Below are 17,478 nucleotides of genomic sequence, written 5' to 3'. Positions count from 1 at the left end.
AAGTATTTCATGAAACAATACTCACTCTCATGTTATGCTATGAGCACTGAAGTTTTGTTCTATTCTATTCAAGTGTTTTGACAACAACAAAATGTTGGTTGTGACCCACTATAATTAATTTCGTTACCTACTGAAGCATTCTAACCTATATATTATGGCCATTGGCAAATAGCATATTAAACACATTTTCAAACCACGAATTGTTTCAAGTGTAGTACTATAAGAATACGACATACGTCATTTCTATACAGACTAATTCAGCTGCGGGTCAGAGAGCTCTTTCACAAATATGACCTGACCACTCTATTTGAGAGGTTTCGTAAATTCTTTCAGTGGGACATGGGGAACTAGGGGAAACACAGGCACACTAAATATTGTGGGTTTAGGTACCATAAGAAGCCAAGTGGCTCGTTTGTTTGGAGCTAGAGGGACCTACGCTGGAATGCCAGCTTCACAGCTTACTATATTGTGGTTTTCTGCGAGCCATTTAAACTCAGCTGTGCAGTCTTGATTTTGGGTTTGTTAAAAGTAACATGCAAGTAATATCTATGTCGACTGAGTTGTGAGCATTAAATGAGAAGATATACCCAAAGGCCCAGCCAAGTACTGGGCACCAAGAAGGCTCTCAGAACGCATTTCTTGCCTCCTCCCCCTACGATAAAATACAAACTGCAGAATTCATAGCTATTATTTAGGTTCTGTGTTTTATACTTTTAGAGAAAAGCTAAGAGTTGGTAGAAAACTATGGTCAAACCCTGTTACTTCTTCAATGCAATTTAATTTCTACAACCATGCATTGTCTTGATTTTCTACTTAATAATATTTATGTTATTATTGTTCTGGAATGTGGATATGAACTATGAAACAATTTGGGGTTGTCAGGTCAGGTTTTGTATAATGGGGTTCAGACTCACTTCCAGTTATCAACCCGACTGCAGGAAAAAAAAAATGTGTGTGGAGGAGATAAACAATTCTAACCCTGTGTTGCTAAGTAATTTAAACAAAAATGACGTGAAAATACATGCACTACTTTTTTTCCCCTTGGGCCAAACGTTTAAGGTTATCAGCGTTCTAGCACTGCAGGCAGGGAGTATTTTCACGGTAGGTTAGCTTGGCTTAGGTAATTGTCTAAGATCCTCGGTTGATTAAGACCCTCGCACAGAATCATCGGATCTCTAGAACGGGACTGGTTATTTTGAAATATCTGCCTTTAAGCTCAGAATTATGTCTGCGTGTGAAAGAGCGCAAAGAGGGCGTGACACATCTTTCCCACTCCCGGCTGCTAGCCTCCGCCTCCCGCCGCCGGGGCCGCTGCACCCACGTGGCAAGTCCAGAGAGCGCAGCGCCAGGCGGGGGACGGCTGGATGGCCGGACGGCCGGACGGCCGACCCCTCCCTCGGCTCCCGAGCCCTTCCCGCGGGCCGGCCGGGCGCCCGCTCGGTCCTCCACCGCCAGGGGGCGTGCGCGGCTTCCCGGCGGCGTGGGCCCATTGGTCGCGGCGGGGAAGCGGGGAGGAGGCCCAGCGGCGAGCTGGCTTCCTCCTGGCCACTCGCGGGGGTGAGGGGAAGCCGGAGGAGCCCGAGAGGAAGCGGAGGAGGCAGCGGGAGGCGGCGGCGTTGGGTCCCGTCGGCCTCCGGCAGGACTGACAGCTGAGAAGCCGGAAGGCAGGCGCGCGCGGCGGAGAGGCGGGCGGGAGGCCGGTGAGATGGACGAGGAGGCGGAGGGAGCCGCGGCCGAGGGCGGGGAGGGATGCAGGGCGTCTGGGGGAAGCCGGGCACCCACCTTCACCTTCATCCTCCGCTGGCCCCGCCACCGCCGGCCGGGGGGCGGGCCCCCGAGCGCGCCGGGGCGTCGTGGCGCGTCCCGCGTTGGAGGGAGCGGGTGGGGGGCTGGGGGGGGGGGAGCGCGGGCAGGACCGGAGCCCCCGGAGCGCGGTCGCCCGGGGTCCGGGCCGCCGTCCCGGCCGCGCATCCCCAGCTCGGCGTCTCCGTGCCCGGGTCCGCGGAGGGCGGGGCGGTGCCTGCACCTGGCGCTCGGTCTCGGTGCCCCAGCCTGGTGCTGGCGCCCGGAGCGCGCGTGCCACGCGGGGGCTCCGGCTCGCGGTGGGAAACCGGGGCCGAGTGCTCGAAGGAGGCGAGGGTGGAACTGGGTATTGCATTTGTACTCTGTGGAGGGCCGTCTTGGCTCACTTGTAAAGTTTTAGCGTCTCCTAAACTGGAGGTACTTCTCATTTTTGAAATTTATCCAGCTCATTGATACTCGGTGTCATTGATGAATGTGCTCTTCTTTCTTTCTTTCTTTTCTTTTCTTTATTTTTTTTTTTTTACCCCCGTCCCCTTTTTTGGCTACTATCCTCAAAATTCCTTACTATGGACAACAGTGAGTGACCCTAGGTCTAAATAATATAAATGACAAATTGACGATTTGAGATTGAGATCTCCAGCTGTGTTTCATCATCTTATCCCCCACCCTCGCTTTTTTAAGTTTCATATAATACAGAGCTGCTGTCTAATCGACAGAACCTTTTGTTTTTATTGTATTTAGTCAGGAATATATGGATACAATATATGGATACAATATACTAGATGATATTAGATTGCTTACTAGGCACTGTACTAAATGCTTTCATATGTACATTTATTCCGCACAAGCCAAAAAGTAAGTCCTTTTATATTTCTTAATTTTGCAAATGAACATATGAACTCCTCTAGAGGTTAAGTAAAGGTTGATGACAGTAGATGCCGGACCCCTCGGGCCCTTGACTACCTTGCAGGGCTAGTGGTATACTGCCAGATTTTCCAAGTTTTTGGAAACATTCCTGATACTCCTATGGTGTGCTACAGAGTACAGAGAGATCTCCATTTAACTTAGAAAATAAAGTTAATAACTTATGCTCTTCAACAAGAAATTGGCAGAATTGGTATTGGTTTTGATCATATCACTAAATGTACCTCTTTCTAAAGGCTTCCAGTCTCTTGAATTCTCTAGCTGATTACTAAAGTTACATTCCTCCCCACCTCCAATTTTATACAGGTGTTGGAAGCTTTGTTTCACAAATTCCATGTAATGTTTTCTCAGCTCACTAAAGACTGGCATTTCTTGATAGTGAGAAATAAAAAGAGTTCAACATAGTGATTCTTCACCTGGGAACCTCACAGAATCATACACAAATAAGACTTTTTAGAAAGGACACAGGCCTAGTTCCTCCAAAATCCGCATTGTTAGGAGACTTGTGTTGCAAAAGGGAATCAAAATAAGACTGAACACCACTGGATTAAAGTGACTTTCAAAATAGACTTAATGGGTGTTTTATTGGAATTACTAAAATTTGGATTGCTACCCTAAGCATGGGTAATTAACCAATCTTTCACAATTAATGAAGATACATTACAAAGGAAAGGTAATTGGAGAGAGGGTCAAAGGGCTAAGAGATTGTTGAATGGCAAAAAGTAATAATTTCGGTTTGGGCTCAGAAGAGTCTTATCTTTTTTTAACCACATATTTTAGATCTTAAATGGTGTCAGTGTTCAAGGATTTTTATATTCTTTCAAAAAAAAATATTGAAGTACCCGGTATGTGCCAGTTATAGGTATCAGGCATACTATGAATAAGACCACTAGCCCTTCACAAAGCTATTTTCTTTGAAACAGTGAATCTTTCTCTTTTCTTTCATTTTTGTACCCATTTCTTAAAGCTGAAAGGTGCGAGACCCAAGAACCAACCGCTTTTTCCCAGGTAGTCACAAAAGTCAGTCTAGCTTAGAGCTTGGTACAATAGTAAACATTTGTCTTGAACTTAGTCCAGAACGGTTCCTGTCCTTGGTATCACATCATCTGGATTTTAAGTAGAAGTTCTGCATTTAGTTGATTCGTGAATGTCATTGACCACATTAATTAACTATAGGCAGTGCCTTATTTTCTTAATTTGGGGATATTGAGTAAGAGTCCCAAGATCTTTAAACTTTAAGAGGTTTTGTGATTTTTATCCAGCTCCTAAAATACAGTCAGCTGACTTACTCTCCAAGGAGGAAATTAAGTGTTCCAATTCCTCTAAACTTCCACTGTGCACCCCACTGGTATTCTTTCATTCTCTTCTTCATTGGCCTGTTCCATTTGATTGAAGCTATTCTGAGATGACTTACATTCTCCTTATTTCTAATCTAATTAATTTTTTCATCTACTGTTTATGATTTTTTTCATTTTTTTGCTCATGAGTTTTTCCAATTTCCTTCCGTAGGAAATTAAATTTAATTCAAATAACATAAAATTTACCATTTTGAAGTGTACAATTCACTGGCATGTAGTACGTTCACAGTGATGTGCAGTCATGACCTCTGTTTGGTCTGAAAACATTTTCCTCATTCCAAAAGGAAACCTCACATCCACTAAACAGTTATCCCCATTCCCCCTTCCCTTGAGCCCCTGGCAACCACTGGCCTGCTCTCTGCCCCTGTGGATTTACCTCTTCTGAATATTTCATACAAATGGAGTCATACGCGATGTGATCTCTTCTGTCTGGCTTCTTTCACTTAGCATCATGTCTTAGAGGTTCGTCCATACATACATAGTATGTGTCAGTACTTCATTCAGTTTATGGTGGAATGATACTCCATGCATGGTTACATTCCACATTTTGTGTAGTCGTTCATCCATTGATGGTCCCTGGTCAGTTCTTGTGCCCTAGTGAGAAAAAGTTCCATGGACAGCTATAGCAGCCAGCCAGTTCCTGCACTGATTTTCATCAGAAGGTTTACAGGACCTCAGGCAGTGTTGTGGCATCAGGTGTGCTACCGATACCATCCGTTATCTGCAGTCAAGTGATCATTAAATGTGTTTTTTGAAGGACCTGTGATCAACAAAGATGAAGTTCTTAAGTGGTCCGGGAAATTTTACCACTAGAAGCTACTTACTACCTGTTGTTTGCAAATAGCTGCTAACCCTCATTGAGCTTTTGTGGTAGAAATGGTGCACCATGCAGGGTAGACCCAGCTGTTCTTCACGTGGATAGTTTGAACCACAGAATTGTGTCTGCTCTGGTTCACTTAAATTCTGCAGATGCTTTAAAGACAGTGTAGGTGGAGAAGGTATGTGGGGTAATTCTTAAAACATTCAATCAGAATAGGAACTTGTAACTTCTCATCTGATACAATGCAAAATAGTTGCAGATGAAGATAGTTACACTGTATGTAAATGTGTGCCTTTCTGTAATCTTTTTCATTGTTGCAACTTGTGAACCTGACACTTCTTTACCCTGCATATGTTCAACTTCTTACAGTTAAAATGTATTTTGTTTTGTTTTTGCCATTGTTCTCAATGATACCTATTTCTATCTATCTTTCTTTTCCTGGATGGTATAGTGAGGGATTAAGGTGGTTTACACTACAGCTGTTTAATCCACAGCTGTAGAACTCTGACGGAGTTGGGAGAACTAAATGTCATTTTCTTTTCTGTTTTTGGCATGTTGCTGGTGCTCTCAGTGGCAGAAATCTGATCACCATTTCATTTCTTCCACCGGATTAGAGGTTTTTAAGCAGAATTCTGCTTTGGTAGGTGAGGAAAAACTGCAAGAACACATTCAGGGAATTTTGAATCTAATACTGTTGTAATCATTGCAAACAGGATTTCTTTCCTCTGTTCCTCAGCACATTGCGTCCAGATTTATTCACTGCCCGCCTCTCCCTCCTCACCCCCACGGGAGACCTGGCCCAGAGTCAGGTTGATTTCCATTCACTGTTAAGAAAGAATGAAATTCTTGTTCTGTGAGCTTTACCTTTGGGCTTTTTTGGCCTAGATTTGCCCTGCTCCCCATCCCCATACTTGTCTGTGTGTTCAGATTGCTGTACTGTAGATCCCAAGTTCTCAGACCGAGAGAGTGAGAACCACCTGGGGAGCTCCTTAGACTTGCAAGAGCTTTAATCCTTCTAGGGATTCTGGGCTCAGGAATTTGCATTTAAAAAAACCCACCTATAATCATGGTGTCCATACAGGGGGTTACATTGTAGTTAGGGCTTCAGAGAACCAGATCATGCTGTTTCATTGAATGTAAGATGTTTATAAGGTGCACCATTATTTTGTGTTCTACTGTGGGAGAAAAATAGGGTTGTAAACCTCACCCCAATTTAAGACCTGTTGAAATGAGGGAAGGAGTATGCACCTTAGAATCAATAAAAACATCTTAGGATCGGAGGAACCACAGGCCCCTTTTAAGGTAAGTGATTATCATGAGTCATAGAAGCTGTATGATAAATGAATTATAATGAAGCATTCTTCAGACCTTTTACTGTGTAAAATATTTGTTTATGGTAGAATTTAACGTAAGGTCCTTACTTGACATTTATTTGTAATGAATGTTATCCTGATGACTTGTTTTCAGATGTAAGGGAGCTGGATAGATGGGTGTAATGCACTCCAGTTTGCCCCCCTATCATTTTCATCCTAACCAGCCATTGATGTGTTGATAGTTCAGAAGTCTCATTTCTAATGTCTACAAAGACATTAGTGATTTCCATTTTGTAACTACAGTTCACTGAGATGATAATGTCACATTGACATCACATGTGGCATGGTCATTTGATTTTTATCTTTTTTTTTTTTTTTTTTAATAACCCTTTTTTCTGTTAGAGTGTCCTTAGCCCTCAGTGCCAGGAGTTGATATGCACAGACACCAGCCACCTATTGTCTTATCTTGGATAGTTCTAGGAGGGAGTGGCAATACTATCAAGTTAAACAGCAATCTGTGTCTGAGTAAACCTGAACTCTGTCTGCCAACTCATGAAGTGTCATGGCTTATTGGGGACTGTGTGATAGGATGCCTGTGGGTTAGAACAAATCTTTGTCCACTAACGAGAATTCAGCGAAGAGCAACCCCACCTGGCTATGGTACTTCCTTCAGTGGTATCCTCTTAGAAAATGAAACATTTTTGCCAGGAAAACCTTGTTTAGTCCTGTTAGATTTGGGAGGGGAAGCAGAACACGTGTCCATTTAGTCTTTAATCACCTGAAGTATTTACAGAAACCTCGGTTAAAAAGCTCGTTTCAACTGAACTATTTCCGAAACCTGATACCTCACCTGTCTGAAGAGGAAGAAGCGGTAGATGTCTAGCTGATTCACATTGGTTGGAGGAGTTGTGCTGTGGAACCCTTAATGTTGAGGTGAATGCTGTTGCAACACTTTTGTCTTCAGGATGTAGTGTGTGTGGTTTGTCTAGTTTGGTTACCTCCCCCTCCGTTGAGTCTTTGGGGTGAAGTCGGTGTAGGCGGGGCCCTTGTGTGATTTTACAGGACATCTTCCCTTTTCTAAGTGGAGAGGCAGGTTGATATGATAGTTCTACTTTTTCATGTTTCATTCTTAGAAGAAAGGAGTTTTATCCAGCTGCTGTGGATCAGAGAGAAGTTTTCCAAAGCATGGCTCTCTCCATTCCCTGCCTGGAGAACCAAATAAAAACAAGGTGTAGGTATTTTTGGCAGACCGGGGTCGGGGAGAACAAGATTCACCCCAGAACAGTCCCAGGATGCTTCATATTAAGCGTTGGTTAACATTCTAGAGGGGAGCTAAAAGCACTTTCTGGCTCATGTGTGCGTTTTCATAGGATGCTTTTAATTCTGTTTCTGTTTCTTAGCCGTAATTAGATACAAATCCTCTTTTGAATGTAATTTCACTATGATGCCGCATTAGAAAATAAGCCATTTGACGGTAGTTCACATAACTTAAAAAAATCTAGGCATAGATTGTGTATATTCCTCTCTTCCCAAGGTTTTCAACAGAAAATTAAAGTTCTGAAAGACTCCTTGGTTCTGTTGAGCCATTATTTAAAAGTTTTTAAATAAGTTTTTTGGTCTGTTGCATTGTACTCTCATGTTTCTAAAAGCCCCTTTGCAGAAGAAGTAGAGACATTTATGTTTTCCTCAGGGATCATTTGAAAAAGTGGTTATTCTTGGCGTTAGAGAATCATGCAGCTCTCTCCCCCTTCCCAAAGGAAAAACTATGTTGTGTTTTGTCTTTGGCTCCTTTTTTCTTCTAGTTAAAATGTAAGACTAGTTTAGTTCCTTAAAAACCCGGAATACTTTTCTAGTTGTTACGTACTCATTTAAAATTTTTCCCTCAATTATTACCAGGTTATACCCAATTTTTGAAAGTTGTATAACGTGTGTATTAAAGTGGTAGATTCCTCAAATTTTTAAGTTTATTTGTTTATTTTGAGAGAGAGAGAGAGAGAGAGAGGGACAGAGGGGAGAGAGAGTGGGAGAGAGAGAATCCCAAGCAAGCTCCACACCACCAGCACAGAGCCTGATGTGGGGCTTGAACTCACGAACTGTGAGATCATGACCTGTGCCCGAACCGAGTCTGATGCTCAGCTGTCTGAGCTCCCCAGGCGCCCCATCAAGTGGTAATTCTTTTAAATGAATGCCTCTTCTAGGATTGAGAATCAGAGTGGCCTACTAGCACTAAAATATTTTCTGAAGTTGTAATTGGATTCTGTTCTATCAGGCGTTTAGTATTAATAACACCAAATCCTATTGAATTCACGCTATTTGTAACACGGTGAGAATAGCTCAGACATCATAATTAGTTTTCAGATGTTCAGACTTTTTTCACACGAGTGCAGCGTTTCACCCCTCTTCCTTTTGTTATTTCATGAATGTCTCCAGCGTGGCAAGGACGAATGTGTGGTGGCACGCGTGTGAGCCGGGGCCCTCGACAGCCTGCAGCTGCTGTAGTCATAGGTGCTCTGTTTTGTTTTGGTTAAAGTAAAGGTTTTGGAAAGCTTAATATTTGCGATTTTAATAGTTGATCAAACATCAGGTGCACAGTAAACCCCACCCCTTATGTCTATCACAAAAGTAATCATCACTTTTAATTGCCTGTGTAAAGAAAATAGTGCTCGTTTCTCCTCACCGACATAATTTTACAGTTAATGAAATGGGTTGTGAGAAGACTAACTTTTATCCAGTTTCTTTATACCTGCTAGGACCGCTTTGGAAGACGTTCCAAAGTCTAGATTACGCCTGTCTTTGCTATGGATGGGCTGCTTCATCTATAGGAACGGAAGGATTTGTTTTCCTTCCTTTGAAGAGAATCCCTGGTTTCTCATGGAGTATATGCTTCTTCCGATGGAGCGCAGCTGATTATGAAAGCGTGTGATTAGCATGTACAGAACACAGGATTTAGGGTTGTTTGATCTGTCCTACTTCTGCAGTAGCACTTTGAAGAGGACCAGTAGAAGCCTTGTGTGAGTTGCATATTCAGCAAACAACTGCAAGAAATGTTGGGATATTAGAGCATGGTTTGTTTTAAAAGTTGTTTTTAATTTAAATTTTATTTTTTATTCTTCTGTCTCGGTTGTCAAATGATGACCCATGGGTCTGTGTGGCCCACAAACCAAGATAGGTTTTTACATTTTTAAGTGATTGGAAAAAAACCGGAAGAAAAATAATACTTGGTAACATGAAAACTTTATGAAATTTAAATTTCGGTGTTCATAAATAAAGTTTTATTATAACACAACTGGGCTCATTTGTTTACATATTGTCTATGGCTGCTTTCCAGCTACAACTGCAGAGCACAGTAGTTGCCATGGAGACCATATATATGGTCCACAAAGCCTAAAATATTTACCATCTGGCCCTTTTACAGAAGCAAGTTTGCCAACATTTTCTCTGTTTTGTTCACATGAATGCAGGTATTTTTTTCCGCAAATAGTGTTTTTAATACCATACTTCTGATTATAAACCACATCAGAATAACTCACCCTCATGACTTTTAGGTACGGCATCCTTTTGTTTCCAGTGTTACCTCATTTCCCTCTTTAACTGCCGTAGGACTGAAATTTTAATCTACATTCTGATCTTGAGGGAGCCTGTTATTAGTCTGGGTTCTCCAGAGAATCAGAACTGATAGGAGAGAAGATATCTGTCTAGGATGAATAGAAAATCATAAGGAATTGGCCCATGGGGTTGTGGAGGCTGAAAAGTCCCAGGCAAGCGAGAGAGCCAGTGGTGTAAGTTTCAGTTCAGATTTTTTTTTTAATTTTTTTTTTTTTTAGCGTTTATTTATTTTTGAGAGACAGAGCATGAGCATGGGAGGGGCAGTGGGAGAGGGAGACACAGAATCTGAAGAGGCTTCAGGCTCTGAACTGTCAGCACGGAGCCCAACGCGGGGCTTGAACTCATGAACTGCGAGATCATGACCTGAGCTGAAGTCGGTTGCTCAACTGACTAAGCCACCCAGGCGCCCCAGTCCAGGTTTAAAGACCAATGTTCCAGATGGAAGACTAGACAGAGAGAGTGAGTTCTCCCTTACTCAGACTTTTGGGTTCTATTCAGGCCTCCAGTTGAATGTGGCCCATTCATATTGGGGAGAGTAAACTGCTTTATGCAGACGTTAAGCTCATCCAGAAGCACCCTCAGACACTCCCATAATAATGTTTAACCAAATATCTGGGTATCCCATGGCCCAGTCAAGTTGACACATATAATTAGCCATTACAGGGCCTACATGTGCTTAAATCTATCTGCTTGCACTGACTTTTTTTCCCTCTCAGTCCTCTTGAAAAGCCCCAGTTTGCATGAACATTACAGTCATCTGAACTTCACTCGGTTGATTCATTTGGAGTTGCCATTTGGCTAGCACCGAGTTAAAGTTGGATCGAATTGAGTGATGGTTTCTTTATATTTGTCGAGTAGGATTTATAGTATTTTCTCTTGGCTTAGTTGATTGCTGTTAATATTGAATACATCAGCGGGTGTTTTTGTGTGCTTCATTTTCTCCTATCCTTTCTGTCTTGGAGAGGTGTTCTAATACGTATTTGTAATCGTTTTGGCAAAGTGTCACATCTCTGGAGTGGCTGGTTGGCGGCAGAGATTAGCAGTTCCTAGAGCACTTTGCAAAGGCCACACCGATCGGCATGGAATTGTGTCAGCGACTTGCTTGTATTAGAGTATGTCAGAGAGCTGCTGAGGTGAGAGGAAGTGTATGTGTTTGTATCTGCTTCTTCCTTACCCTTCGTGTGACCTGACACATATCCCTTGACCTCATCTATAATGCCATTGAAATACCCATGACTGGAGGGCTGTTAGGATGATTACATCAAATAAGAATGTGTACATAAAGTACTACTCAAAGCGTTATTACCTAGTATATTTTAACTGGCAAGACCTTCCCCTCCTGGTAAATAATTGTTAATATGTCTTATTTTGTTGCTACAGAATGCTGGTCTTGTCATTGACCTGCTGTGGCTCAAGTCTGCTTCTCAAGGAGAGCGTGAAAGTTATCACTTGACCTGTGTTTTTATCTGTTGTACTGGAGTTGATTGATTCTAGGATGAGGCCTGCTGATTCAGGCCTGATTTTAATAAAACTTCACCAAATTAGACCAAAGTAGGTAGTCGGGTTAAAGGAAATGTCTAAATTACAAGATACTCAACGAAATTGAGTATGTCAGACTGAGATCCTAATTTGGGCTCTCTTCTTCAGTGTGGGTCACATGCTTCATTAACGTTTCATTGCCCAGGGGCATCTTGGTGGGCATCTGTGTGGGGTAGACTCTAGAGGATTGTGCACTTTCACACGGCAGCAACCGGGTGGGTTTGAGCCTTTATCTGAAACACTGAAACTTGTTGTTTTGACTTATAGTGCACTTTGGGGGGGCCAATGTACTATCAGACTTTGTTTTCTTTTTTGTTCTATCCTAAAAGTACTCTCTACCACCAGTATTCTAATTTGGGCAAATAGCTCTAGTTTCCATATCTCTACCTTTTTGATGAATGTGTAAAAAAAAAAGTAAATTATTTCACCTGTGGATTCTGGATTAAAGAGCTGTGAATTTCTAGCAGAGGACTTTTTACCCTTTTACCGTTGTGTTCATCTCGGAAGCTGTTTTACCTACTTAATTTCTGAGGTTCAATGCCTGAGGTTTATGCCAGGTTTATTCCATTATGTTTCTGCTTTTTTCTCCCTAAGATGATTATATGTACTGATTTTCTTTGTTTTTAAATGTCATCCTAAGAAGACAAGTTAGGAATGCTTTGGAATTAGCACGTTGTAAACAAGTTCCCTGATTTGCTCTCAAATATATTCAGTACTTTTTCCTTATGCTGATCTACATTCTTGCATCATTAATTTGCTTCTTAAGCAAACTAATTAAAAATGTGTTATAGCTGAGGTTTTACAAGATTTTAATTTAAGAGATTTTATGACATGTTTGTTTTCTCAGAAATTTAATGGAAAACATGAATTCTACTAGACAATTACAGTTGCTTATATTGTGGTCTTATTAGTATCAGCTTAGAAGCAGGCTTGCTGGGCAGTGCAGATAGGTGGCAGATACGTGAGGCAGTGACTGTGCTTGGACAGGTGTGGCCTCCTCAGCAGATAATGGAAATGGTGAAAAAGAACAGCAAAGTGTCTGCCCTACTGATCATTCAACTTCCAAAGAAATTTTCCTACACCACATTCAGATAAGAGTGAAGGTACTTTGGAATATTACTGGGAGGAAAGGTATGGGTGTGTTGTGAACGTAGTGTTCCATTTTACTAGAAGTCAACAAAGGATTTAAAACCAGTCGGAGATTTCGTTTGAAAACACAAGGATTTTTTTTTTTTCTGCTTTTATGGGATGGCTTATGGGTACATTACGATCTTTTATTTCCTTTTAGTATTTTTCTAGCCTGTGGATAAGTAGTTAGCTTAAATAGATTGATAACATTGGCTTTTTGTATTACATGCAATGTGTTCAGATAACTAACAAGGAAAAGAAATCAATGGTGCTTAATTCACTATTGGTTTAAAAGTTGATACTTTCTTCAGAGTAAATTGGGCAGAAGAAAGGGAGCTCGCACAAGAGCAGCGGTCCTTGTATATGCGCCCCTCAACCCCCAACCCAGCCTGTTTCTTACTAAATATGAAAAAAACGGGCGTCTCATTTCCTTTCTGTGTCCTTCAGGGGCGTGCTGCTATTTTTATTTGAAATATTAGGTGAATTACTGCATCAGACACATCAGCATTGAAACATCAGTATCAAAATACAATGTAAAATAAATGTATCAGTTATCAATGTGACTCATTCATCAAAATTTTCTTTTGAATTCCTTTCTTGTACAATAGATTGAGTAGACCGTGGTAGCTGTCTCATTAAACTTGAGCATAAATTTCCTATCAAACTCATTTACTTTTTCTTTGTAAGATTTCATCCATCTTGAGTTATTTCGTAGGAGGGAAGCATACATACCCGTACAAAGATTTTTTCCAGTATCTATTTCTTGTTGTTCTTAGAATAGTATCAAAGAGTAGTTTCTTTATTTGATGTGTAACATATACTATGAATAACGGTAATTACTGGAATATTTAAAATTGTAATTCTGTACTTATGAATATATTCTTTTACAAACTTGAAAACATGAAGAGGAAAATGATCCTGTTATTAACATAAGCCTTTGCTCTAAGTGCTTGTCACAGGGACACCTGAATTCTGTCATCCTAAACATGAAACAGCATCACACACTGGACCGAGCCTTAGAGCAGGGCCAGCAGACCTGCCTCTTGGCTCCATTTCTGCAAATAGTTTGTTCCATGACCTGACAAGCACTTTGGTTAGGTCATTCACTAGTAAGAAATAGGCTGGGGTGGCAGGGGGTGGGGGGAAGCATCCAAGGACCAATGCTTTTGTGCGAGTTCCCTTTCGGGGTTGGGGGGGACATCCAAGGATCAGTGCTCTGTGCAAGGTCCCTTTCAGGGTGGGGGGGACAACCAAGGACGAATGCTCTTGTGCGAGCTCCTTTTGGGGTGGGGGGCAGCATCCAAGGACCAGTGCTCTTGTGTGAGTTCTCTTTTGGGGTGGGGTGGGCAGCATCCGAGGACCGATGCTCTCGTGCGAGTTCCCTTTCGGGGTGGGGGGGTGGCATCCAAGGACCAGTGCTCTTGTGCGAGTTCCCTTTTGGGGTTGGGGGGGGAGGAACATCCAAGGACCAATGCCCCGTGCGAGGTCCCTTTCGGGATGGGGGGGACATCCAAGGACCGATGCTCTTGTGCGATCTCCTTTCGGGGTGGGGGGGACATCCAAGGACCGATGCTCTTGTGCGAGTTCCCTTTCGGGACGTGGGGGGAGGGAGCATCCAAGGGCCAATGCTCTGTGCAAGCTCCCTTTTGGAAGTGGGGGGGATCGTCCAAGGACCACCACTCTTGTGTGAGCTCTCTTTCTTCTGTCTACCCTGAAGAAAATACCAACTAATTATGAATTGAGCATTATTGATTTCTTTCCTTGTTAGTTACTGGAACACCTGGCACATAATATGAGAAGCCAATATTACCAGTCTGTTTAACTACTTATTCACAGACTAGGAAAATACCCACAAACTGGAAGTTTGGAACTCCGTATCAAAAGTTCCTTATAAATGCAGAATCACTGAGAATAATAAGGGGCATTATCTTCTGTTCCCATGCTTGATGGCAGGATTTCTCACATCTGTTCACCAAAATTAGGAGAGCGAGGGACAGAAAAGTATAAAGCACAGGCCCTCCTTTCAGGGCTTTTATGTTCCAGTGGAAGGAGCCAGGCCTGGTGATAAGAGGTTTTTCATTCAGTGTCCATGTTGGTAGAATAGTTCGAAATGTCATGACGTTTATCTAATTAGTTTATTATATAGTATACTTCAAGTCAGACTCAATCTAGACAGGAATGCTCCTTCTAGACCTAATGATGTTTGCCTTCTCTTTTGATTTTAGGAGGTTATTTAATGAGAAGTGCCATAGACTGAAAAACGAAACATGAGGGTAGCAGGTAAGATATTTAATTCAATAGAAATAATTTTACTTTTTGTGTAACTTACTTATTTAAGTGGCTTGAGAGAGTAAGTTGTCTTTTTATGTAGTGCGTGAAAAGCTGGAGTGTAACAAACTCAATCACTGCTTTGCCTTTTTTACTTTTTTATGTAGTTGGTAAATCACAAATTGGATGAACTTATTGAAATTATTTATGCTAGGTTTTTAAACTTATGGCTTTAGTGTTTATGTTCTTATACATTAAGCTTATTTGCCTAATGCTATATATAAAATGCCCATATGAAGAACAATTTTGACAAGCTAGGGAGACTGATTTTTATTTTTGCGAAGTTCTAACTTCTTGAGAAAAATGCATTGTGAAGTTCAAAAGCTTGAATCTTTGCTATGTAGGTACTTCAAATGGAAACTAGTGTATGTGAACCATTCAGTAAAATGTATTTTTGCTTAAGTGGCTATTTGCTAGTTTGAGTTCAGTCTGCATAGTTGAGGTTCTGTGTAAGAATATCTGTTCTTAGGCAGCATATGGAGGAAACTGAAAAACACTGCTTGACGTTCATAGTATTAAGGTAGCTGTCTTTAAATGTTATGAAAAGATGCATAAATACCTGGAGAGGCTGATAACTGCTTCCTGCCTTAATAGTGAAAATAAGTGTGTTCTCCTACCCCTGCACCTCCTTCAGCACGGCCAAGGGTCTAGAAGAAGTGCACACTCTGTACATAGAAATTTTTACTAATTGTTCTTCCAACATAGAAGATAATTTGTAGTTTCTCAAAATCAAGATAGTCTTCCTCTTAATTATCATCTTCTCACCAGCAAACTGTATTTTCCTATGGGGGCATCTCTTAGAAGTGCCTCAGTCATGGTGGGTGAACAAATGCGTGTTTGTGCTTCAAGCATCATTCTGTACAATAAGGTGCAGGTGATGAAACATCATGATTATTAAAAAACATAACAGGGTTGTGCTCAAATGCCTTTGTAGAGCTTTGAAAATCTGGACCCTTTGATCATGAACTTACAAAATATCCTTTTTTGAGTAGCTATTCAACAAGTGAAGGAAAATATTGCTAGAAACGAAGAGCTTGTTTATGGTTTAAAAATCATATTACAATGTCTTTTTTTTTTAATGATCTTTGAATACAACAGGACTATTGATGATCATGTATCCTTGACTTTAAAAGTACATTAATTAAACATAATGATTGAAATAATCGAAGCAAGTTTCTGTTCCTCACATAATTCTACATTCATTCTAGTTGAAATTAAATTTTCATTGAGTTCATTTCTCTGATTCTAACAATTAATATCAAGGTTAATTGGTAAGTAATTATTCATTGAGAACTTATTTTATGGTTGGCACTGTGCCTAGTATAGGTCTTGAAGTGTTTGCTTTTGATGAAGAAGGAAGATTAATTTAATTTATTGCCTTTAGAGTGATTAATCTCTTCTAGTTTGAAAAAAGTTGATTGCTTTGAAATATTCTTATAGCCTTTATTCTTACAGTGAGGCAACAGTGTCTAAAGTTTATGCTTTTTGTTTTGTGAAGAATAAGGACACCTCAGATTAGCGCAGTCCGTGGCTAGAAGGAAGAGAGAATCTCGTGGGAAGTCAAGAATGGGGACTGTGGGGTGGTATGGTCAGGCCCTTTATGTCCAGAATTGGCTGGTGACCCAACTCTGGAGAGGACTCCTCTGTCACAGAAGTTCTAGAACTCTACCATTATGGGGTCTCTGACAGTCTTCACCTGCCTGCTCTCTGGGACCATCTGCTTGTTCTATTATGAGTTCATTTCGCCACGTCTGACTTTTCTCTGTCTTAGAGGTTTTCTTTCCTCCTAGTTCCTCTGGGTCCAGTTATCAGTGAATAGGCCTTGGTTGAAGACTCATTTCTGCCACTGACTAGTTACATGACCTTAGGCAAGTGATCTGAAATTTTTCAGCTTTGATATCTTATCTGTAAAATGAAAATAATTACCTGGAAAAGCTATGCAAATGCGATTATACTTGTAAAGCATTTAGCTGTATGGTAGGCAGTCAGTGAATGGAGTATGTGTGTTTATTGTATACGTATGTGTATATATGTACGTATGTGTATATATGATGTATATAGCTTGTTTAGTGTAGGCTCAGGTCTAACTTGGTACTGAATTTAGTCTAGAACTTTCATATGTTATAACCTTGATATTTTATTCATTTTAATATTTTGATCTTAAACAGTGAAGGTTTCGTATATCTGCTGTAAGTGGCAGGGAGAGGTTATCTCTGGTTGCACATGCCCGTGATTGCTAGAAAATGAGTGGTTAAGATTGTCATGTGATATAGAATCTTCAAGCCCTTGGTCTTAAGTGATCAAGAAGGAATGTGTCACCTCTTACCATTCATCTGTGTAGCAAACACTTGTTGAGAGTATGACTACGTCCAGGAATTTTGCTAGATCCTGTGGGGGCAAGAGTTCAAAGCCTATTGGAATTTTGCTGTCTTATGCACTAAACATGTAGGCAATTTGTGGTTGCTCTTGAAAACAGGAAGTAATTTTCAGAGGAGAGAAGGTCGGACGCAGGAGGTAAGGGAACTGATTAGGTTAGCTGTGAGGCTTCCTCCTGCCATCTCATTTCTGTATTGTAGAGTGTTTCTAAATAGAAAAGAGTGGCTCCGTGAAACCAGCACTTCTCAGCATCACTGGCCTTTTCCGAGCATCAGTGGTTCAT

General features: G+C 41.3%; 1 protein-coding gene across 2 annotated transcripts in view; it reads left to right on the top strand.

Annotated features, from left to right (window-relative positions):
- The first annotated feature begins 1,552 nt into the window (after positions 1-1,552).
- The window catches only part of FAM3C (FAM3 metabolism regulating signaling molecule C), a 57,036-nt gene continuing 41,110 nt past the window's right edge, over positions 1,553-17,478 (top strand). Inside the window, exons 1-2 of one of the 2 annotated variants that reach the window (XM_047096254.1) lie at positions 1,553-1,700; positions 14,717-14,771. In XM_047096254.1, the coding sequence (XP_046952210.1) occupies positions 14,759-14,771 (13 nt within the window). In that variant the 5' untranslated portion in view covers positions 1,553-1,700; positions 14,717-14,758. Of the gene's footprint in view, positions 1,701-7,133; positions 7,152-14,716; positions 14,772-17,478 lie in introns of those variants that run through there. The other variant, XM_047096255.1, reaches the window with a different exon arrangement.

Source organism: Lynx rufus, unplaced genomic scaffold (assembly GCF_022079265.1).
Source record: "Lynx rufus isolate CCGP_SWC_20201006 ecotype Redwood Valley unplaced genomic scaffold, mLynRuf1.p SCAF_4, whole genome shotgun sequence".
NCBI classification, from domain to species: Eukaryota; Metazoa; Chordata; class Mammalia; order Carnivora; family Felidae; genus Lynx; species Lynx rufus.
Note: the sequence above shows the minus strand (reverse complement) of the source record. Positions and strands in the feature narration are given on the sequence as shown.